Consider the following 23,979-nt stretch of genomic DNA (forward strand, 5'->3'; position numbering starts at 1 on the left):
AAGTTAATTACACTTTTAACAATCCCAAATATACACCGGTTAATTTGGAACTATGCATATAAGATGTCCCGGATGTCGTAAAGAAACATTATTTATAAAAAATAGGTAATGGTTAATTTCAAACAGCGTCAGGAATGTTATTAATACATTTTCTTCAAAGAATCTCTAACCCAGTCTCCCCCAAACTTCCCCAATACTCTACTCGACTCTTAAGAACAAAAACAATAAGACGTTTTTTGTTGTTTATGTCGAGAAATAGATACATATTTATGTGTAACTACTTATTTATATATATATATATACATAGATATTGTATAATAAAGAACTTGAAACTTTTTCACTTGTCCCTAGACAATAGTAAGGCAACTATAGCACTTAGGTAATACCGAAGTCTTCTTATCGCTGCACCTGCAATTTAACTCATCATTTCTGAGGTGGTAGAGCCTAGCTGTGGTAAAGTAACTACACTGTGACCATATTCTGGCTCGACCGGGGAAGTACCACCCTCTCACAGAAGATGGGCTTGAAGTAGTCTTAAATGGCTGCGTTTCGTCGTCGTTGTCCTTTCCCTGTTCCCACCCTTTCCTACCTTCTCCTAATTCCCACCCCTCGCTCATACGTAGGCAATTGAAATGGAACTGGAATGCCACCCGGGCCACTAGCTTCGTTGATGTCAAGACTATTCTGAGTAGTAATGCAGACTTCAGTCACAGAGTAATCGAAATACTGAGATCTAAGATTTTCGCGAGTATTCATTTAAATAAAACTAGTATTATTCGGATTTACTACGCGGATTTTATTATTTAAAAACTACATAATCCCGACGTTTCAGTTACTTTGCAGCAACCGTGATCACGGGCAGACGAGGTGTGAATGTCTGTCAGTTGGTCCTTGTTATTTATCATCTACCGCCATCGATTTCTTAATTTTCTGGCGTACCGCTCTGGATGCCGGCAGAATGCGCTCACGGTGTCTTGAGGTCCTGCGGTGTGGTTACGGACATGGGATTTTATATTTTTAAGAACGGGGTCCCAGGTGTTTGATAGATTCCAACCATCTTCTCTATTGAAATTGGGATGTTTTTTAATTTCAATAGCCTCGCGAATTAATCTCGGTATATACTTGTCTTCCCGAGCGAGGATTTGAGGTTTATCAAAACGAATGTAGTGGCCTGGTTTGTCCATTGTGTGTTCACACACTGCTGACTTCGACGCGCGCCTGTTTTTGATGTCTGAGATGTGTTCTTTAACCCTAGTACCGATGCTCCTCTTCGTCTGTCCAATGTATGACAAGCCACAGTCACAATCGAGTTTGTATACACCCGCTTGTTGTAAAGGAATGTTACTCTTGATTGGTCTCAAGAATGGGCTCACTTTCTTATGTGGTTTGTAAATAGTTTTAATGGAAACCTTCTTCAAGAAGTTGCCTATTCTGTCAGTAACACCCTTCACATATGGTAGTATCGCAGGTTGTCGTTCAACTGTGGGTGGCTTCAGGTGGTTCTTGCGATGCTGGCGAGGCACGGGCAGGTTGTTGCTGGTGAGAGCATGTTTTACATGCTGCAGCTCGGCCTCTAGGTGGTCAGCATCACAAAGATGTTGGGCTCTCTGTAACAAAGATTTGCCAACGGTAGCTAACTGGATAGGGTGGTGGTGTGAGTTGCCATTGAGGTACCTGTCCGTATGTGTGGGTTTCCTATAAACAGTATGTCCCAAAGTATTGTCAGGATTCCTAACGACAAGTATATCAAGGAAAGCTAAAGAATTATTTGCCTCCAATTCTATAGTAAACTGAATCTTACTATTGATAGAATTAAGATGGTTCAGAAAAGCAGATGTTTTATTTTTATTTAATATTGTGAAGGTGTCATCTACATACCGTTTATATATTAAAGGTCTTATAGGAGGAGAGCAAAGGGCTTGCACCTCGAAGTCCTCCATGAATATGTCAGCGACAACGGGGGAAACCGGCGAACCCATTGCAACTCCATCTACTTGTATGTAGAATTCATCCTTCCACATGAGGTAGCCAGATGTTAGGCAATGCTGTAATAACTCTGCATATTCTATAGGCATATTGTTATCCTTTAACTTACCTCTTACAATCTCAATGCAGTCAAGAACAGGTATACTAGTGAATAATGACTGTACATCGAAACTGACCATACTGTCATTGTCGTTCAATTTTAGGTGTTTTAAATCTTTGACAAACTGGTAGGAATCCTTAACAAATGACTTTGTGTGGCCCCGGAGAGGTGATAATATCTTTGAAAGAAATTTAGCCAGTTTATAAGTGGGTGAGTCAATCTGGCTTACTATTGGGCGTAATGGAACATCCTGTTTATGGATTTTAGGTAACCCATACAATTTTTTTCACTGTAGTGGCCCGGGTGGCATTCCAGTTCCATTTCAATTGCCTACGTATGAGCGGGGGGTGGGAATTAGGAGAAGGTAGGAAAGGGTGGGAACAGAGAAAGGACAACGACGACGAAACTAGAGGGTGGTACTTCCCCGGTCGAGCCAGAATATGGTCACAGTGTAGTTACTTTACCACAGCTAGGCTCTACCACCTCAGAAATGATGAGTTAAATTGCAGGTGCAGCGACGAGAAGACTTCGGTATTACCTAAGTTAAGTTAAGCTATAGTTGCCTTACTATTGTCTAGGGACAAGTTAAAAAGTTTTAAGTTCTTTATTATACAATATCTATGTATATATATACATATATATATATATATATATATATATATATATATATATATATATATATATATATATAAATAAGTAGTTACACATAAATATGTATCTATTTCTCGACATAAACAACAAAAAACGTCTTATTGTTTTTGTTCTTAAGAGTCGAGTAGAGTATTGGGGAAGTTTGGGGGAGACTGGGTTAGAGATTCTTTGAAGAAAATGTATTAATAACATTCCCGACGCTGTTTGAAATTAACCATTACGTATTTTTTATAAATAATGTTTCTTTACGACATCCGGGACATCTTATATGCATAGTTCCAAATTAACCGGTGTATATTTGGGTTTGTTAAAATTGCAATTAATTTACTATGACTTTAACATCAATTGGATCAGTAAAAAACATTTCACATATTTGCTCTAGTGATAAAAAAAAATTATGACACTGGCCACTTATAGAATAACCGATCAAAATAGTCATATTTTATAATTAATGTTTTCTACTCTTCTTTTCTTACCTATGATCATCGCTCGAGAAATCTTTTCATCAATTGTGACGTCTAATAAAATGACGTTGACATCCGACTATTGTGAAAACATGAGTATTCTTTCATGCATTTTACACAAATATTTATAAGCTGTATTATGTGGTAAGGAAACAAAAATTAAATATCTCTTTCGTTATTCATAATGTATGAATAACTATAGTTATTTTTCAGCTGCTTTTGCGGCCTTTGCAAATTACTTTGCATGCTTATACCGATAACAATAGCAGTTATTGTGGGTGTGTTTATATACAACTCTATGAAGAAGGTGTGGCCGGAACTACCTTGATTGAGTTGAGAATCAATCACGGTAATCTCTAATTAACATGCTCACATATCTGTGAAATAATCATTAGTGATATAGGGTTTATTGAACCGTATATATTGTTGTGATAGAAATTTGTCCCCTATATCTGCTACCTCTGTCATGGCTTCAAACCGTTTATATTAATATTAAGAGTATTACTTACTCATGAATACAATACAGTCTAAATTTTCGGTTGAGACTGTTTTCTATCTTAAAAGAAAGAAAAGGATAAATAAGCTTACCTCTTTGAATTTGTTATTGTAGTTTGTTTAAATCAATGGTGATATTTTAAACATAAATTTAAACAGGTTGTTCTTAAGCGTTCCTTATAGTAACGTTTTATAGACTATTTGTTTTTTTTTCAGATCTCTAAACGCGACTTACCTTAAGCGTTAAACAGTATTACTGAAAAATTATAGATTAATACTTATATTTTATAATGTATTTGTATAAACAATGTAATGTTATATAATATATCGAAACGATGTAATAGTTGAAAGACTGGTGTCGCTCGACGAACTAGCAACGCTTTCGTTCTGGTCCCACTCATGCGAGTTAAGTTAAATTTAACATTTAATTTAACATTTGATGGGTTATTTGATAAGTGGCAAAATATTCTAATATTTTAATCCTCAGTGCTTCAATAGAAACATTAAGTCATCAAAAGGCTGCAGTCACTAGATCATCATATATACCCTGCTATTTCAATTTCCTAACCGTAAAAGGTCCACCCCTCTACATTAATATTGAGACTACAATTCTTATATTGTGAATACTGTTAAGTTAATTTCTGTTTTTGTTGCAGCTGGCGTAATATCGTTGTAAGCAATGAGGCTTTAGGGCTAGCAGCACAAGTAACCGTATGTCTCATATTGGGTGTTATAGGAATATTCACTTTGATTTTTCTGATGGCAGCGGATGTGATTTGTGAGCATTATTATAATTACGTCTCTATTCATAACATAATTCTCTCTCATATTTTGATTTTGGTTCCGTTTTATGAGAGCAAATACGTTTTCATTTTTCCAGAATAATGAATTTTAGGGTGAAGATTGCAAATAATTTCGTAACTAGACCGCTGGAATTGAAAAGGATTTTATTTAAAAACAAAACTTTATCTGAAGATGAAGAAGAAACTAAGCGTAAACTTTTAAGTGACGTGATTGTTTGTCCTATTATTGTTGTAATAAATCTAATTTTACAACAGAGTTCTCAAAGAACTTTTTATTAACTAACCAAGTTTACAATGTAATCAGTAGGAAATATTTCGATTTTCTAAAAAAAATCTCTAAGAAAACTATGTAAAGTTTATTATCTTGTTGACTTAGTAAGGAATCACTACCCTTAAAAGAACCAAAATGTATGAAATCGTGCCTCTTTTTTAAAACTTGCTACAATACTTAGATGAGAAGTATTAAAGCGTAAGAAAATTAGACAATCTATAAACTGTATCGGTAGAAGGCCACAAAACTGGCCTCAGGTGTAGTTACCACCCACTCGTTAGACAAAGTCATGCCGGCAACCAATTCTTATATCTTAAATAAGTTATTTGATGACATCGTTTGGGGAATGGGTCTGAACAGTTTGCTTGTGATTTAAGCTAAGTACAACACACCAAGGTCGTATCGGGGTGTTGTTCATGGTGGGTAGGCCGATTAGTAGAAGTGTTCCGCTGGCCTCCCGGAATTAGTAGGGCACTTTACTACTCATTCTATCAAAAATGAAAGGTTGCAATAAAAAAATGACTTTAATTGCACAACATAATTATTTAAAGCATTAGGACTGACTGTTATAAAAACGTGTTGTGAGAATTGTTCATGATCACATGCTTATAGGCAGTAAGGAGCCGTTAAATCTCAGGAGAGGTCTTGCCTGCCTGTTGCTATTCTATAGTCTTTATGATGGGATTGGTTCCGAAGAACTGTTTGGTATGATGCCAAATGCCAACGGCCACTTTTTTTCATCGTACTGCTCGCAAGTGGCAGGGAGTCCATCATTATATCTTAGATCCCCATGGTCATGTTCTGTGTGGTTTCCTCGCCAAAGTGGTCATCGTTTCCATCGCCCACCCAAAAAGCATAAGCATGGACATCGATTTTGGCTTTTGCGTCTTTGGAATATCGGCGTATTTTTTCTATAGGCTCACTTGCTACAAAGGAACTAATAAATGTGACAGCCTTATTATCATTCCAACGAACAACAGCTAAGCGGTTTTTATCACATATAGCTTCTACAAAATGTCCTCGAGGTTTCTTTTTCATGGCTTTTTCAGTAGGTAAAACTTTTTCTGCTCCTCGAAGGCGATTGCCTCGAATAGTGCCTAAGGCAAAAACACCATAGTTTTCTCGGAGAATAAATAGCAACTCAGGTGAAGAAAAAAACTTATCGCAAAACACGAAAGATGGTTTTTGACAAATACTTTGACATAATGCTATAACCATCTGAGCACCAAAACCTAGAGACAATTCTTCTTCAGTGAACTTGTGGTTGCGAAAAGTATCGTCACCTCCATACAGCACAAAATCATAAATTATTCCGGAAGCTCCGGCCCTTACATAATTTTTAAATCCCCATTTATTAGGTTTATCCTTCATGTATTGTTTTCTTTTACCGGCCTTAGTCCCTTTATATGCTATCATCATTTCATCTATACTAAATTTTGTTTCCTTTTTCTGTTGTTTCAGACAATTTTGTCGTAAATTCTCTATGATTGGACGAACTTTAAAATATTTGTCTCCATCGTCCATTGTATTATCAACAAAATGTAAATGTCTTCGTATTTGCTGATATCTTTTCAAAGACATTATATCCGCGACATTACCATATCTAAATTTTTCTGACCAATAATCAAGATATGAAGGCATTACAACAATACCCATAAGTATATGGATGGCTAAAAAGTCTCTTAATTCTTCGTCTGTTAGTTGAATTGACTTGCCGGTTTGTTGAACTGAATATAAGTTTGTCTGCTCTACGATACTAGTAAACATATCTTGAGAAAAAAAAAGGTGAATGAAACTCAAAGGTGAATCATCTTCTGGCAGGTCTATGTAATCATACTCCTCATCCTCTTCTATTGTCGCTTGGTGACGGAACTGAGCTACTCTCCAATTGGAAGTCAGCTGAATTTTTTTGTTTTTTTTGGTCTTTTGGATTTGACTGTGGGTGGTTTCCTAGATCTTGTTTTTCGGGGTGCTAATGAAGAAGCTATTGGTGTTATAGGCGTTGCAGGCAATGAAGGAATAGCAGATAGGGATGGAACATTTTCATAAATGGACTCGCCAATTTCACGCACGATAGAATCTGGTATAATATCAGCATCTTCGGAGTGTAATTCTTCATCGTCGGATGTATCTATTGTTATGTTAGCAAGGGAAGATGCAATAGATGGTGCAGGAGAAGACAGGGGGGTGGAAGAATTAGTACGTGCATCATGCAATTCAGTTTCCGAATCTGATATTTCGCTAGCATCGGAAGGTGCATGTTCATTCGGCACTAAAGCAATAATTTTACTTGCGCGATTAGGCTGTTGGCAAAGAAAAGAAAAACAAACTCAGAACCATAACCAAACAAGCAGAAGCACACAAATTTTGGCGTTGTCCGCCGCAGCGGACATAGTAATAAAGTATTACTTTTCTATACAATTAGCAATGTCCGCTGTGACGGACAAATCATTTTAGTTACAAATAAGCACCATAAAAATGTAATGAAGTGCGTATGTTCCTGTAAATAATTATTGAAATGTTTATTATCTAATAAATAAATCTATAATTCACTTCATTTTTCCACAAAAAATAAGAAAAATAATTATAAATACCTTGAGCAAAACAGGTGGCCGCCTTTTCGCAGACATTTTGCCTCCCAACTGACATATGCAATGTTGCCACAATCATTACTTTTTTTTTACTATTTGTTTATGGTATAAATAATCATTTAATCAATAGAAATCAATGAACATGAAATAAAAACTTGGCAGGATTTATTTTAAATAAGTGTCCGTCACACCGGACTTTATCAAATTATCTTTAAATTGCTTTAAATAATTATGTTGTGCAATTAAATCATATTTTATTGCAACCATTCATTACAACCCCGATACAATAAAGATCTTGGCGTATTGTACTTAGCTTAAATCACAAGCAAACTGTTCAGACCCATTCCCCAAACGATGTCATCAAATAACTTATTTAAGATATAAGAATTGGTTGCCGGCATGACTTTGTCTAACGAGTGGGTGGTAACTACACCTGAGGCCAGTTTTGTGGCCTTCTACCGATACAGTTTATAGATTGTCTAATTTTCTTACGCTTTAATACTTCTCATCTAAGTATTGTAGCAAGTTTTAAAAAAGAGGCACGATTTCATACATTTTGGTTCTTTTAAGGGTAGTGATTCCTTACTAAGTCAACAAGATAATAAACTTTACATAGTTTTCTTAGAGATTTTTTTTAGAAAATCGAAATATTTCCTACTGATTACATTGTAAACTTGGTTAGTTAATAAAAAGTTCTTTGAGAACTCTGTTGTAAAATTAGATTTATTACAACAATAATAGGACAAACAATCACGTCACTTAAAAGTTTACGCTTAGTTTCTTCTTCATCTTCAGATAAAGTTTTGTTTTTAAATAAAATCCTTTTCAATTCCAGCGGTCTTGTTACGAAATTATTTGCAATCTTCACCCTAAAATTCATTATTCTGGAAAAATGAAAACGTATTTGCTCTCATAAAACGGAACCAAAATCAAAATATGAGAGAGAATTATGTTATGAATAGAGACGTAATTATAATAATGCTCACAAATCACATCCGCTGCCATCAGAAAAATCAAAGTGAATATTCCTATAACACCCAATATGAGACATACGGTTACTTGTGCTGCTAGCCCTAAAGCCTCATTACTTACAACGATATTACGCCAGCTGCAACAAAAACAGAAATTAACTTAACAGTATTCACAATATAAGAATTGTAGTCTTAATATTAATGTAGTGGGGTGAACCTTTTACGGTTAGAAAATTGAAATAGCAGGGTATATATGATGATCTAGTGACTGTAGCTTGCTGATGACTGAATGATTCTATTAAAGCACTGAGGATTAAAATAGTAGAATATTTTGCCACTTATCAAATTACCCATCAAATGTTAAATTAAATGTTAAATTTAACTTAACTCGCATGAGTGGGACCAGAACGAAAGCGTTGCCAGTTCGTCGAGCGACACCAGTCTTTCAACTATTACATCGTTTCGATATATTATATAACATTGCATTGTTTATACAAATACATTATAAAATATAAGTATTAATCTATAATTCTTCAGTAATACTGTTTAACGCTTAAGGTAAGTCGCGTTTAGAGATCTGAAAAAAAAACAAATAGTCTATAAAACGTTACTATAAGGAACGCTTAAGAACAACCTGTTTAAATTTATGTTTAAAATATCACCATTGGCTTAAACAAACTACAATAACAAATTCAAAGAGGTAAGCTTATTTATCCTTTTCTTTCTTTTAAGATAGAAAACAGTCTCAACCGAAAATTTAGACTGTATTGTATTCATGAGTAAGTAATACTCTTAATACTAATGTAAACGGTTTGAAGCCATGACAGAGGTAGCAGATATAGGGGACAAATTTCTATCACAACAAAATATACGGTTCAATAAACCCTATATCACTAATGATTATTTCACAGATATGTGAGCATGTTAATTAGAGATTACCGTGATTGATTCTCAACTCAATCAAGGTAGTTCCGGCCATACCTTCTTCATAGAGTTGTATATAAACACACCCACAATAACTGCTATTGTTATCGGTATAAGCATGCAAAGTAATTTGCAAAGGCCGCAAAAGCAGCTGAAAAATAACTATAGTTATTCATACATTATGAACAACGAAAGAGATATTTAATTTTTGTTTCCTTACCACATAATACAGCTTATGAATATTTGTGTAAAATGCATGAAAGAATACTCATGTTTTCACAATAGTCGGATGTCAACGTCATTTTATTAGACGTCACAATTGATGAAAAGATTTCTCGAGCGATGATCATAGGTAAGAAAAGAAGAGTAGAAAACATTAATTATAAAATATGACTATTTTGATCGGTTATTCTATAAGTGGCCAGTCTCATTATTTATTTTTATCACTAGAGCAAATATGTGAAATGTTTTTTACTGATCCAATTGATGTTAAAGTGATAGTAAATTAATTGCAATTTTAACAAACCCAAATATACACCGGTTAATTTGGGACTATGCATATAAGATGTCCCGGATGTCGTAAAGAAATATTATTTATAAGAAACACGTAATGGTTAATTTCAAACAACGTCACGAATGTTATTAATACATTTTCTTCAAAGAATCTCTAACCCAGTCTCCCCCAAACTTCCCCAATACTCTACTCGACTCTGGGGAGTGTATAATAATTTAGCACAAAAACAATAAGACGTTTTTTGTTTTTCATATCGAGAAATAGATACATATTTATGTGTAGCTACCTTATTGTTTATATATATATATATATATATAAACAACTTGAAACTTTTTAACTTGTCCCTTGACAATAGTAAGGCAACTATAGCACTTAGATAATACCGAAGTCTTCTCATCGCTGCACCTGCAATTTAACTGGTAAAGTAACCACAGTTTGAACATATTTTGGCTCGACCGGGGAAGAACCACCCTCTCACAGAAGATCGGCGTGAAGTAGTTTTAAATGGCTGCGTTTCGTCCGATGAATGAGAGAATCGGTTGTCCTTTCCCTGTTCCCACCCTTTCCTGCCTTCTCCTAATTCTCACCTCTCGCTCATGAGTAGGCAATTGAAATGGAACTGGAATGCCACCCGGGCCACTAGCTTTGTTGATGTCAAGACTATACTGAGTACTTGTTTATTAGTAATGCAGACTTCTGTCACAGAGTATTTGAAATACTGTAAACGAGGGGATTTTTGCCAAGGCGGGATTTTTAGGCGAAAGAGATGAGAGCAGTATTGTTTACTCCTTCCCCGTATGTGCTAATAACCCATCAAGCTTAGCCAGAGGAGGTAGTAAGGACTAACAGTGGTTTGTCTCGACCGCTTTGGGTAGGGAACAAAAGACTCCGAAACTTGTGCAGAGAGTTTTGAACCATATTGTATAATATGACAGAGACAAACCTTCTTTATTACCTTTTTGAACGACTTTTGTCTGGGTATTTTTGAAAATAACATCCCTTGCAGTATAAAACATCTACCTTTAAAAGATACGTCGAATGCTTGTGCTTTTTAGCCTGACTACATTCGGTTGTGAACGATGGGGGAGCTTTGGTACCAGTTGGCGAATGGCAAGTTAATGGCGAATGGCTTTGGTACCATTGAGGAATCCACAGTGAACACGACCATATAAAGGTGAACTCCCTGCCATTTGCGAGCAGTATGATGATAAAAAGTGGCTGTTGGCATTTGGCATCATACCAAACAGTTCTTCGGAACCAATCCCATTATAAAGACTATAGAATAGCAACAGGCGGGCAAGACCTCTCCTGAGATTTAACGGCTCCTTACTGCCTATAAGCATGTGATCATGAACAATTCTCACAACACGATTTTATAACAGTCAGTCCTAATGCTTTAAATAATTATGTTATGCAATTAAATCATTTTTTTATTGCAACCTTTCATTTTTGATAGAATGGGTAGTAAAGTGCCCTACTGATTCCGGGAGGCCAGCGGAACACTTCTACTGATCAGCCTACCCACCATAAACAACACCCCGATACAATAAAGACCTTGGTGTATTGTACTTAGCTAAAATCACAAGCCAACTGTTCAGACCTATTCCCCAAATGATTTCATCAAATAACTTATTTAAGATATAAGAATTGGTTGCCGGCATGACTTTGTCTAACGAGTGGGTGGTAACTACACCTGGAGCCAATTTTGTGGCCTTCTACCGATACAGTTTATAGATTGTCTAATTGTCTTACGCTTTAATACTTCTCATCTAAGTATTGTAGCAAGTTTTAAAAAAGAGGCACGAATTCATACATTTTGGTTCTTTTAAGGGTAGTGATTCCTTACTAAGTCAACAAGATAATAAACTTTACATAGTTTTCTTAGAGATTTTTTTAGAAAATCGAAATATTTCCTACTGATAACATTGTAAACTTGGTTAGTTAATAAAAAGTTCTTTGAGAACTCTGTTGTAAAATTAGATTTATTATAACAATAATAGGACAAACAATCACGTCACTTAAAAGTTTACGCTTAGTTTCTTCTTCATCTTCAGATAAAGTTTTGTTTTTAAATAAAATCCTTTTCAATTCCAGCGGTCTTGTTACGAAATTATTTGCAATCTTCACCCTAAAATTCATTATTCTGGAAAAATGAAAACGTATTTGCTCTCATAAAACGGAACCAAAATCAAAATATGAGAGAGAATTATGTTATGAATAGAGACGTAATTATAATAATGCTCACAAATCACATCCGCTGCCATCAGAAAAATCAAAGTGAATATTCCTATAACACCCAATATGAGACATACGGTTATTTGTGCTGCTAGCCCTAAAGCCTCATTACTGACAACGATATTACGCCAGCTGCAACAAAAACAGAAATTAACTTAACAGTATTCACAATATAAGAATTGTAGTCTCAATATTAATGTAGTGGGGTGGACCTTTTACGGTTAGGAAATTGAAATAACAGGGCATATATGATGATCTAGTGACTGCAGCTTGTTGGTGACTGAATGTTTCTATTAAAGCACTGAGGATTAGAATAGTAGAATATTTTGCCACTTATCAAATTACCCATCAAATGTTAAATTAAATGTTAAATTTAACTTAACTCGCATGAGTGGGACCAGAACGAAAGCGTTGCTAGTTCGTCGAGCGACACCAGTCTTTCAACTATTACATCGTTTGATATATTGATAAACAAACTTAGCCGTATTTTTAAAATGTATATACTTCTCTTTTATTTATTAAGAAGTTTGATATGACATAAATAAAGTAAGTCTTCACAAAACATGTAAAGAAAAATACATGAAGATTAATATTTACCACATTACTTTCTACGTCCAAATCATTATCTTAAAATTTAGGAAATTTAGGTGACGTGATCTTGAAGTGACATTAAAAATTGTGCTGAATTGACAAATGAAATTCAACGTCATATAATAGATACATACATAACTATTTTTTATTCTATTTGCTTCTGTCTTCTCTATTTCCTTACAAACGATCTACTTCCTTGAATGTCAATCAGTACCTGATAAAAGGCATAGATTAAGCAAAAATATAATTCACAAACATGAAGTAAGTTACTATTTAGTATAAGGCATTTTTCCTATTTCTTCAATCCACATAAACAAGAAATTAAAATCTAAATACATCGCCATGTTAAAAAAAAATTGCAAAAGGCAGACCCATCCAATAGAAATTACAAGTTTTATGTCGCTTTGAACATAGAATTATGAAAGATTAACTTTAAATTAAATAACGAAACTTAGTACCTAACTATGACTTTTAATAAATGCATATTTCACATTATTTAGAAGTAGAATTCATTGCATTTTTCTTTGCCTCTATTTATATGTACAAAAATGAGAAATTATTATACGTTTGGGACAAATTAGTCAAGCCTAAGCCGATGTTCTGCGAAAAACATCTGTGGAAGTTAGATTTATTTGTAGGTTCGTTTGATAAACTTAGATTTGGATTGTGACTATAAGTCAAACAGTTTGTTCTTATGGGTGCAAACACCCTCAGCACATGTATTGCAGATAAGGAAAATGTGAGTATGCTCAGCTAAAAATACATTTTATATTTATCTCTCAATCACAAGAGCGTCTTATTAATCTTAGGTTGTGTATTGAATAAATAAATTTTAAAATCATTTCCACCCACATTTTAATACTGTGTTCATTATTAACAATTTTTCGTCACATTTTTAACTCATTACTGCTATCGAAGTACAAACTATTGTATGTTAGTAAACCGAAGCTATGCCCGAGACGTACAAATAATATACATTGATCAAATATGTTATAAAATATTAGCAATATCATTTCCAAAAATTGAATACTTACGTCGCATTACTTACAAAACATCTCAGCTAACAAGAATATACCGCCACCAATCGCTGCCAGAATGAGAGCACAGCAAAATAGCTTAAAAATTAATTCAGCGCAGCATCTAAAACAGCAAGCACAAGGATTCGGGATAGGGATACAGCTTCCACCGCCACCTCCGCCGATCACGATGTTGCGGAAACTAACGAAATGAAGAATGTAATGTAAATGAATAATTACAGCATTCAACATATACATAGGTACATTCTCACTGGCTACTTCTAACACTATTTTTTGTATCATTATATTAAAATAATATTTTTTCTTTTGTTGTAATATAAAACATAGATTTCAATGTCAATCATTTTATATTCTTAGACATATAACAGTTGCAAACATATTTTAGAAGTGAAACTTCTTATGCGACTTCCAGCTAGGTTGCGTTAAACGTTTACGCTCCTGGGGGAAGGAGGGGGGGATGAAAAGAGACGTAGCAAGAGGAAATGCGTGGCACCCAAACTCATGCGGGTAATTAGTAGTGACTTGTAAGTAATGCTATTAAAGTTTGTCTTAAAGAAACACTAAAAATTCCTTAAAAATCAATTTCTAACCCTTCCTTTTATATCATTCCAACATTATTAAGTTTAAATTTGTTTTTCCATATATATGAGCCAGATATATTTACAAGACCCCAACTAAAAGTTGTGACGAATGTGTTCATGATTAATAACAAAATATTTAAATCATATGAAGCAAACACGAGTGTACCCCAATAAATTAATTTTAAGGTAAAATTTAGAGATAATTCAGATATACTTTTGATATTATAACAAAAACTAAACATGTTAATTTTCATGTAGGAAAGCAGTGAAATTAAATACGAACGAATTATAAAATAATTGAAAGAAAATACATTTTTCGAAAGGAATTCGTAACCACACTTGTCTACAAGATACGTGTATTCTAGAAAAATATGTCGAGATACATACAATATACGATACAGTATTGAATCTTACCACATAATTTATTATAAGACAACGGTGAAATGCTGTCTTTTTCTTCGAAATAATTATACTGATCCATAGAAATTTTATGTTTTGCTAAATAACATATTGTTCTAAATGACAGATGTAGTTGGCAGAATATAATGACACAAGAATAGATAAAATATATCAATTTGTAAACAATCTTAATACGTTGTTTTAACTTTTTTGACGAAGTAAATGGTGCATACTTAATAACAATTATAAAATAGAAGAAATTGTACAAAAGCAACAGAAAACTAACTAGCTATCAGCTAAAAAATTTGGTGTACTTACATCTATATACATATATATATGTATAGACATATAAATATAAACATTTATATGGCACTTTTCGTATTCTATAGGTTATTTTAAAAATATGTATAAAGACAATTTTCATTTGTGTATTTCAAAAAATTTCATCATAACCTTTTCAAATATTTTTTTTTTTCATCTCATCATTTCATCTGTTCAATATATGTAAACTCAGAACATTTCAATTAGTATTCTTATCCGTCCTATTTAGATATAATAATAATATAACAAACATTCGTGAAGAACTGGAGTGCACTATCTCAAAAAGTCTTAAAACTTCCAATCGGTCCCGGGTGCTAAAAAAGATATTCGGGGTCAAAGGTAATAATTTAAGATTTTTCTCGAAGACGATAATTTACCAAACAAATAATTTAGATCAAACTTGTGTATATCAAAATTACATATATATACGGTCCTTATGATTTTTCCTAGTTGTTACCATTCCTAAGTCGCCGCCATTCTTAAAGTCACATAGTATACAAGAAGAAATATATAAATTGTACATTTTCGAGCTAAAAAATAATTAAAATAATTTACATGGCATACGCTTATCATGACTAACTAACTATATAAAATAACTAAGTATTTTACTTGGACTGAACCTGAACTGACTGAAACTCAGCTAGAAACTGGCTATATTTTGAATAAATGATTTCAAAATTAATATATATAAGCCACAAATAGGTTTTGTTACTTACATACTTATATGTACGTATCATGTAAACTGTGACTTGGAATCGCGAAATCCCAGGAATGGTAACCCTTAACTCTGAAGACCTTTTTGATACACAATTTTAAGATCTACAACTATGGTCTGAAGAATTTTCTTAAAAAAACATACAGTTTTTGGGAACAATACAATAATCCGCAAAATCTAACCTTTGACCTAGGATCGACGGGGATCATTAAAACTTTCATTGTATTAGTAGTTGTGTTTTCAATAAAAGAAGTAAAAGACATTAGAACCAACAATATAATATTTTTAATAACCTCAAATATTTATGTTCTGCATTTATGAAGAAATTAAACAACAAAATATACTTGTCTCAATTATAATTTAGCTAACACTGGGGAGGTCCGACCATCATTACTCCCAAATAACAACCCAATCTGTTGTGGCGAAGAAATGCTTTACCTATAGGTCTTACCCTCAGTATTCGGCAATATTGGACAGTATTCGTTTTGTGTAAAACCGATTATAATTTAAATATGTATGTGTTGAGATATAATAAAAAAATAAATTATTGTAAGTAGAGCCTGGTTGTAGTCAAGTTACTGCAGCTCGAACATGGACTGGCTCGACTGGGGAACTACCCTCTCACAGAAGGTCGGCGTGAAGTAGTCTTTAATAGCTGCGTTTTGCCCGATGAGTGAGAGAGCCCTTTACCCTTTCCCCTTTTCCTACCCTCTCCTCTCCCTCTCCCACTAACGAGGACGGCAACACATCCGCAACATCACTTATGTCCATGTCCACAGATGTCCATGAGCGATGGTGGCTAATTTCCATCAGGTAGACCGTCTGCTCGTTTGCCGCCTTTGAAATATATGTATATATAATATAGCAGTAAACATGTGCACGGTACATGCATATGCACTTCGCTTATACGTTCATATTAATAGATTGAAAATATTCATTTATTTAATTTGAATTGACAGCACTTTTTGTAAAGATGTCATTTCCAATTAATTTTCACCAGTAAGTTTTTAAATTTAATTTTTTTATTTCTTGACCTCGATAAGCTGCATAAGGAGTTTTTTTTTTCTCCCTTTATGCACCATAAAAAACGTACAGATAAACAAAGTTGTATTCAAAGATACTATGGGCGCAAATGTCGACTTACTTGTCACGAGATATCTCTACCAGGAACTCTTTAGTAGTTAAAACTCAATACTTTTTACGTACGGGGTACTTGAAGGTACTTGAATATACTCGAATTGGACCTTATGTAATTTAAGCATATTTGATACATACATACAATAAATATGTTTATAGAAAAACAAACTTTATTTATGGTGATTAGAGAAATAACTTTTGGGGTTTCGAAATAGGCGATGTGTTATCTGGTTATATAAAGATAGTTGTTTTATGAAAGCAGTAGTAGGTTATATAAACGTAGCTGTTAAGAGGTAAGAAAAATTTATCTAATGGGACTATAATAAAAGAAATGTTTATATTAAGTCGATCATACAGATAGACATTCAACAAGAGAAAAGCTGACACGTAGATTATCAATAACAGTGACACATTACAGATTGTAATTTAAGAATATTATCAGTTATAAATCTAAAATAATCCAACAGTGTACATTATAATGGCTTAATGACTTTAACAACCACTTACGAGTACACGTCACAGATAAATGAATTCCTAAGACGATAAGATTTTTATTGAAAATAACACATCTCAAAATGCCAATGTAAAACTTATGTTAAAAGACCGTGAGCTTTAAAAATATAACTCCAGTGTTACATTCCTTCGTTTTCGTCTTATTTTATCTACAAGACTGTTGTAGTTGATAGGTTTTTGCAAATTACTCCTCATGGTGAGCTGGATCACCTCCGGGCTTTCTGTAGCAGCTTTCTCCGTTTTCGTCAAGGTTTCTACGGTGCTTTCTTTTATATTTCTTGTGACGTGTTGATGGATAGGACTAAATATGATCGGGTATTCGTCTGCAGACAAATATTTAGAGAATTTAATCAAACCTAACAATGGTAACGATAATGAAAAAAAATTTAAAACAGTTTGATATTATAAAAAATGTTTACAGTTACATTGAAAATTATTATTGAAATAAATATAAAATATATACATAAATATAAAGTATTATCTCATACCTTTCTTATTTTCTTAATTCTTATAAAATATTTATTAAAACCTTCATTTTTTTACTCATATATACTCGCACTCACTACTTCCACCTCATATAACTATACTAATTCTTAACAGGTCATTTCTGAAATATTAATTTATTAACCCTCTTTATTTCTTCCAGTCTGTATGTCAACGAAGCAGTAATTATATCCCAAGCCGACACCGATGGCCAACATGATCAATAGTGTGGTCATCATGCAAGTTACCACAGCCGTTAAAGCACAACATGATGCTAACCTGAAAAACAAAGTATAACAGTAGAAATTCCTTTGTTTTTTTCATTAAACTTGTTGTTTGTTACAGATTCTTTATTGAATTTTCCATCTGATTCTAAATTTAATACTGAATTAATTATGAACGAGCCAAACATTCTCATCTCGTCTGCCCGTGATCACGATCGCTTCAAAGTAACCGAAACGTCTGAAGTATGTAGTTAAAATAATGAAAATAAATAAAACCGAAAATATTATTTTCTTAGAATCTTAGAAAAAGTCTTAGATCTCATTATAATCATGGACAACTTAGATGTGTAAATTTTTTTTTTAGTTAATAAAAAAAAAACTTCTAGCTTTAAATTCCCATACTCCTTTACCATCTCATACATAACATTTTGATGTTGCTTTCACACCAAAAAATAGTTCCCGTATAATAAACCTAACTACAAAATTATGTACCAGTCATTATAAATGTTATACAAAATGTATTTTTAAACACAATCACAATATCCACTAGTGTCTCAATGGTGTAATAAAACCTTGAAAATAACAAATATAACCTAAGTTGGAATTCGCCATCACTATTAATCTATATTTCGACTTACTCGCTCTACTTAAATGTTAAGGTAATATCTTTTTGCAACTTTAAATAGTACCTAGCTGGAGTTTTTCCAAATGTCTATGATATTGATTCAACCACACTAAATGTTAAGTGATAAATAATTTTTTTTCTTAAAATAAGCATTCAGTATTTAAGATTTTAACTTGAAATAATGTTTTAAATCGTCAATAATTCTGGATGAGATAATTATAATGTAGCATCTGATGACAACAGATTGATTAAAATTAAACAATTTAAATTTTACCTCTCAAATATATAAGTTATATTGCCCAAACAATATGCTACTCTGCGACAAAGACACATTGCTTTTCTATGAGATCTATGTAAAACATAAAAAAATATATATCAAAATAAATCAGATAAAAAAATTATTAAACATATTTTTCGAGATGTCATAGTCATAATAACATCATAGATTAAAAGAAAAAATCTTAACTGTCTATAAAGTTAGACAGATTTATATAGAAACTATTCAGATGAAGGGAAAATGACTTAATATATACTTACTTTAAAAGACAGATAGATAATTAAAAAAAAAATTCTCGTTTTGGGTTCAATCAATCAATATATTATTTAAATTTTCTTTATTGTACACCCTTAAATAAACAACTATTAGAATTATAATAGATAGTAAAATGCACAATCTTGGCGGCCTTATCGCTAAAGAGCGATCTCATCCAGACAAACAACAGGGAAGAGTGAAATATACATATCATGTATTTGATGGTTGTAGTCATATACATATAATAAGACAGTATAAATCGAATGTCTGTACATTTAATATTTTTCCGAAAAACTGATAGGAGGCAATTAAAGAAGAGTCATAGAAACCAAAAAATCAATTTTTGGAATTTTTGTCTGTCTGTCTGTCTGGTACGTTATAACTTCAAACCTACTCAACGGATTTGAACACGGTTTTCACTGTTGGATAACATATAATTAGGAGCATTATCAAAACTTTGTTTCGTCAAAATCGGTTAAGGGAAAAAGAAGTTATGGTCAATTTTAAGTTAGATATATATGCGGTTATGCGAAAGGAGACCAACGCGCGGGCGGAGCCGCGGGCAACAGCTAGTCATAAAATAAGACAAACTAAAAAAAGTGAACACGTAAGGGTTTGTATGTAAATATAATATAGGGATAAATAAAGTGGTATTAAGTAAACCAGGGTCGTCTTTATCATAGTAAGCAGACTGAACAGCATTCCTTTTAACTAAAGAGTATGTGAACACTTCATTACTAGTCACTATGAGTCGCTTAATAAATATATTTTAAACAGTAATCGTCAAATTCCAAAATATAAAAAACTTTAACGCGCGTAATATTCATACAAAATGTGATTTAATTACATGTATATAATATAAATATTAATATCTATGTTTCCAAACCCTAAGTGACTTTTAAAAAGTGATAATAGCACATGCCTTTTAAGCAAGTCAAGAAGTACATTTTAATATTATTACATTTAAATTGCCCTTTAATGCGCTGATGAGATGTTGACGGTCAGAAAGTTTTATGTAACCCCTATTTCGATTCGTTGATTTGCTTTTATTTATATATTCTTAGGAAAAAACAGACTACAGGTAAGGTATTTTGCATGGTATCTTTAAAAATTGTTATGAGCCTGAACCTCTTTATGCTCTTCATCAATTCGTCTCCATATAACTTCCAGATACTTTCAGTTTTAAAGTAAATGTTAAGGAATTGACATTCACTTTTTTTTTTCATTAAGCTAAATGTATCCCAAAAACATCATAATTTGATTTTATCTAAGAACGCTGAATTGTTTCTTAATTCATACGGTGAAGTCCTTATAAGGAATCTATACGGATATATTGATTTTAAAAATTGTGTAGTCATAATCATGTTTTATTTATTTAATATGTACTATATTTATTATAGTATAGATTATACCGTCATCGTGCTTTTTGAAAGGAAAATCCACATTTTCTCAGAAATAATCCATTGCCTTTACTATGTCTACCTGATAATTTCTATATTAAAACTGTAAAAATATTTATTATACGTAGATTGAACTTCTTTTACTATCTTGTGTCTAGAATTCATTAATGGCGATATAATTTATAAGAGAGTGCTTTACTGCAGACGCTTTCGTGAATGCCAAGTAGCTAGGAATTGATGGAATAATTCACATGTACAAAAATATTGAGAATAACAAGATAACTGCTGATTTGTTAGAAATTCGGACATCGTCGAAATCTTGATGAGAAAATATTAGTATTTAGAACATGTATTAACAGATAGTACTTTTAGCGAAATAAAATATAATAAAGTATTTTTGAAACCACGCTTTGTCATGAAATATTATTTACACAAAGTGTTGTAAGTACAATTTTTTTTTCAATGTGATTAAAAAAATTATGATTGAATATCCAATAGAAAAACTTATAAATATGGAATGAAATAATTATAATTTATATAAGTTATAAATTTCTTAATATTTATTTAATTCCACTGCTTAAAGAGATCGTAATAATTTTGCGAATTTAATCTATTTCATGTTCTGCTCAAAGTAATACTTATTACACAAAAAAAAAAAAATCAATTGTCAAATTTTGTTAAAACATCACAATTTTGTACCTTATTTTTTTTTTATTATTTTACAGAAGATATGACGGGATATAGGGTATTACAGCCGGAGAATCTACCGGAACCATTAAAAAAGTGAGTTAAGTTTAATTAAAACTTGTAGCTTTTTGTAATAAATGTTTGTTTTTGGCACCTGTTTTACTTACCAACCAACCAAATAAGATTAAATTATAAATTACATAAATCAATCAGTACAAAAAATATCAATATTCGTAGATAACTATCCTTTCTACTTTATCAAGTATTTTTCCTTCGACGACCCATGACAATGTGTGGGATAATTGTGATTTTAGAAGTTCAGTAAAATTGATACAGGGAACTTAGAAGAGTATAGATTCTTTTGTGCCCTTTGTCATAAAATATCTCTGGTAACAGGCAAACTAATCACACCACTGAATGTCGAAGGATTACTCCATCCTAATCTGTTTAAATAGGCTTTACAATACTAACAAAAGCAGTAGACTTAACTATTCCATTGTTCTATTAATCCAAGAAGTACGATAAAAGCTATAATAACAGTAACAGTGTATTTAAAGTAAACCAAAATGGATGGTGTGCATGGTGTTCACTGCTGGACTCCTCATCATGACCGTGTCAGCAATCTCAGCTGGAATTTTCATCGGATACACTTACTGCTACATGGAACACAGAACGGGGTTCAGACCAGGTTAATAATTTTAATAGGTTGACAAAATTCAAATTTTTCTTTCAAATTTTTTTAGTACCTATCATAATAGAGGTATACTTTCAATCCGGTTTTTTTGGATTTTATCAAACATTAGTTATGTTTAATAAAAATACAGATTTCAGCTTGTTTTAGACAAATATGTAATAATATAATTCATGTATAATAAACAAAAGCTTTACTTTATAACTTGACTAACTTTATCAGCTAGAAGTTTAGACCAAGGGTCCAAGAATTCCTAATAAGAATATAATTATGTAACTAATGTATGTTCTTTCAGCAAATACACCCCAAGCTAAAGAATTGCCGATCATCAATCTTCCCAAACCAAGTCCTGAAGAAGTTCACAAGAGGACCATTAACGGAGCGCTGGCATCCAGTCTTCTCGTGGAGAAGATACTGAGGATAATACACAGTATTCTAGATGATGAACATGTTATTTTACCTTATACAAATGAAAAAACGCTGTTTAATGATGTATAATCGTTATACTATTTCTTTTTGTTAATAAAATCCACTTTAATTAACAAAGCTTCGATATCATTATTTGTGAAATATCTCCCGTGGAATACAAATCTGTGTTGTAACGCTACTTGATTTTGCGCCATCTATGTTGTAATTTTTAAACTATAAAATACAGTATATGTATATTATTGTCATTGCTTTTATAAATACGCATACTATATTCGTATTTCTATAAAGTCTACTAACCTAAGGACTCGAGATCGCCTGAATAAAATATGAGCTAAATTAAAAATCATAAAAAATTGTCTATAAAAGACATTACACGATAGAAGTCCCTTGCTACTGTAATAATAGGTTCACCCGACACGTACCATATCCAAGCTTTTACTCATTTAACCCTGATCAGTACACAAGTTTTCGCATTTTCTTAAATCAATAAAAAAAATATTAAGCCTGAAACGAAATAGGCTTTGTAAACAATTAAACAAACGATCTATATTTCATATATAAGTTCTTTAATACTTTTGATGCCAATCAACAAACGATCCGGTAAATTGTCGGTAGTCACTTTGACATTTTAAACCAATCTATCAGAACAAAATACGAGAACCTCAGACAATTAGATCACAAGTCTTTTACGAATCAATTAATTGGTTGTTTGAAGTACCGGTTGTTTCGGGCACGCCTACCACAAGTTCTGTGTTGCCGAACTTAAAACTACATACTTCGTGTTTTCCGTTTTACATTCAATTACTTACGTCAATAAAATGTGGGACTGTTCAAACGTAGACTATTTTTTAAAAACAAAATAATCTAAGCCTTGACATAGGTGACATGCTTATTATATTATTATATATTTATAAAAGAGAAACGTATTTTTATGAATACACAGCTATTTCATACGTTTAGTATAATAAAATATAGTTTGAAGTGATTCTTATTTATTTATTTATTTTTTAGTTTTCGTTACAGATTTCGTAAAGAACTCCAGAATTGGTTGTTATATGATACATTTAACTTGATTTATGTCCTCACTTCTTCTAAATTATTCTGGATCGGTCACTGAGTCTATTTTCTCATCAGGATAGAATTGGAAAGAGGGTGGGGCGGAGTAATGGAGTCGGGAATAATTACCTCATTTAGGTTCCTCACATCAATTCGTTACTAGAAGTCACATTAGAAGTTTCATTTTAATGGAGTGTTTAATTGAGGATACATAGTTATTTCAAAGTCTGTTTATTTATGAGAAATTCGGATGTATTTTGATTTAAAAAAAAAGTATTTTCACAGGACCCAAGCTTGTATGCTTTCAACAAATAAACACACATACAAACAATCTAAGACCATCGTCGACATTAATATTAAAAATAGTTTCTTATAATACCTATAATTAACAAATAAGAGAAAATAGTAAATTACTTTAATTTTTAACCTTACCTAGGTATAAAGTAAACATTATTTTTCTTTTTAAATATTAATATTTTATACTGTTTAAATATTTCAAAAAATTTAAAAAGTATTTGTAATTTATTTTATAGGAAAAGAAACAATGCTATCT

General features: G+C 32.5%; 3 protein-coding genes and 2 long non-coding RNA genes across 8 annotated transcripts; 2 read left to right on the top strand and 3 right to left on the bottom strand.

Annotated features, from left to right (window-relative positions):
* The first annotated feature begins 3,239 nt into the window (after nt 1-3,239).
* On the top strand, nt 3,240-4,749 carry LOC116770429 (uncharacterized). The gene is made up of 5 exons (XR_009753653.1): nt 3,240-3,345; nt 3,415-3,550; nt 3,913-4,272; nt 4,353-4,474; nt 4,577-4,749. It is a non-coding gene; the product is annotated as an uncharacterized LOC116770429 (long non-coding RNA).
* Nucleotides 4,750-5,463: 714 nt separating this feature from the next.
* On the bottom strand, nt 5,464-7,510 carry LOC116770428 (uncharacterized). The gene is made up of 2 exons (XM_061527799.1): nt 7,365-7,510; nt 5,464-7,270 (listed from the first exon to the last, which is right to left on the bottom strand). Exon 2 carries the CDS (start codon nt 6,535-6,537, stop codon nt 5,551-5,553), a length of 987 nt encoding a protein of 328 aa, XP_061383783.1. The 5' UTR covers nt 6,538-7,270; nt 7,365-7,510; the 3' UTR covers nt 5,464-5,550.
* A 568-nt stretch (nt 7,511-8,078) lies between these two features.
* Nucleotides 8,079-14,729, bottom strand: LOC116770315 (uncharacterized). 2 transcript variants are annotated; one of them, XR_009753648.1, is made up of 5 exons: nt 14,629-14,729; nt 13,631-13,814; nt 12,731-12,810; nt 8,348-8,469; nt 8,079-8,245 (listed from the first exon to the last, which is right to left on the bottom strand). It is a non-coding gene; the product is annotated as an uncharacterized LOC116770315 (long non-coding RNA). The 2 variants fall into 2 exon arrangements; XR_004353520.2 differs by lacking the exons at nt 8,079-8,245; nt 8,348-8,469 and adding exons at nt 11,747-11,913; nt 12,016-12,137.
* A 2,391-nt stretch (nt 14,730-17,120) lies between these two features.
* Nucleotides 17,121-19,060, bottom strand: LOC116770326 (uncharacterized). Its single transcript, XM_032661748.2, has 3 exons — nt 18,906-19,060; nt 17,928-18,061; nt 17,121-17,622 (listed from the first exon to the last, which is right to left on the bottom strand). Exons 1-3 carry the CDS (start codon nt 18,962-18,964, stop codon nt 17,399-17,401), a joined length of 417 nt encoding a protein of 138 aa, XP_032517639.2. The 5' UTR covers nt 18,965-19,060; the 3' UTR covers nt 17,121-17,398.
* A 2,149-nt stretch (nt 19,061-21,209) lies between these two features.
* Nucleotides 21,210-22,488, top strand: LOC116770331 (uncharacterized). Of its 3 annotated transcripts, none has more exons than XM_032661762.2 (3): nt 21,210-21,346; nt 21,808-21,938; nt 22,237-22,488. In XM_032661762.2, the coding sequence occupies exons 1-3, from the start codon at nt 21,294-21,296 to the stop codon at nt 22,437-22,439; spliced, it is 387 nt and encodes a 128-aa protein (XP_032517653.1). In that variant the 5' UTR covers nt 21,210-21,293; the 3' UTR covers nt 22,440-22,488. The 3 variants fall into 3 exon arrangements, with proteins under 3 accessions (XP_032517653.1, XP_032517655.1, XP_032517654.1); XM_032661764.2 differs by having other exon boundaries at nt 21,252-21,346; nt 21,791-21,938; XM_032661763.2 differs by having other exon boundaries at nt 21,256-21,346; nt 21,797-21,938.
* Nucleotides 22,489-23,979: the final 1,491 nt, after the last annotated feature.

Source organism: Danaus plexippus, assembly GCF_018135715.1.
Source record: "Danaus plexippus chromosome 13 unlocalized genomic scaffold, MEX_DaPlex mxdp_15, whole genome shotgun sequence".
NCBI lineage: Eukaryota > Metazoa > Arthropoda > Insecta > Lepidoptera > Nymphalidae > Danaus > Danaus plexippus.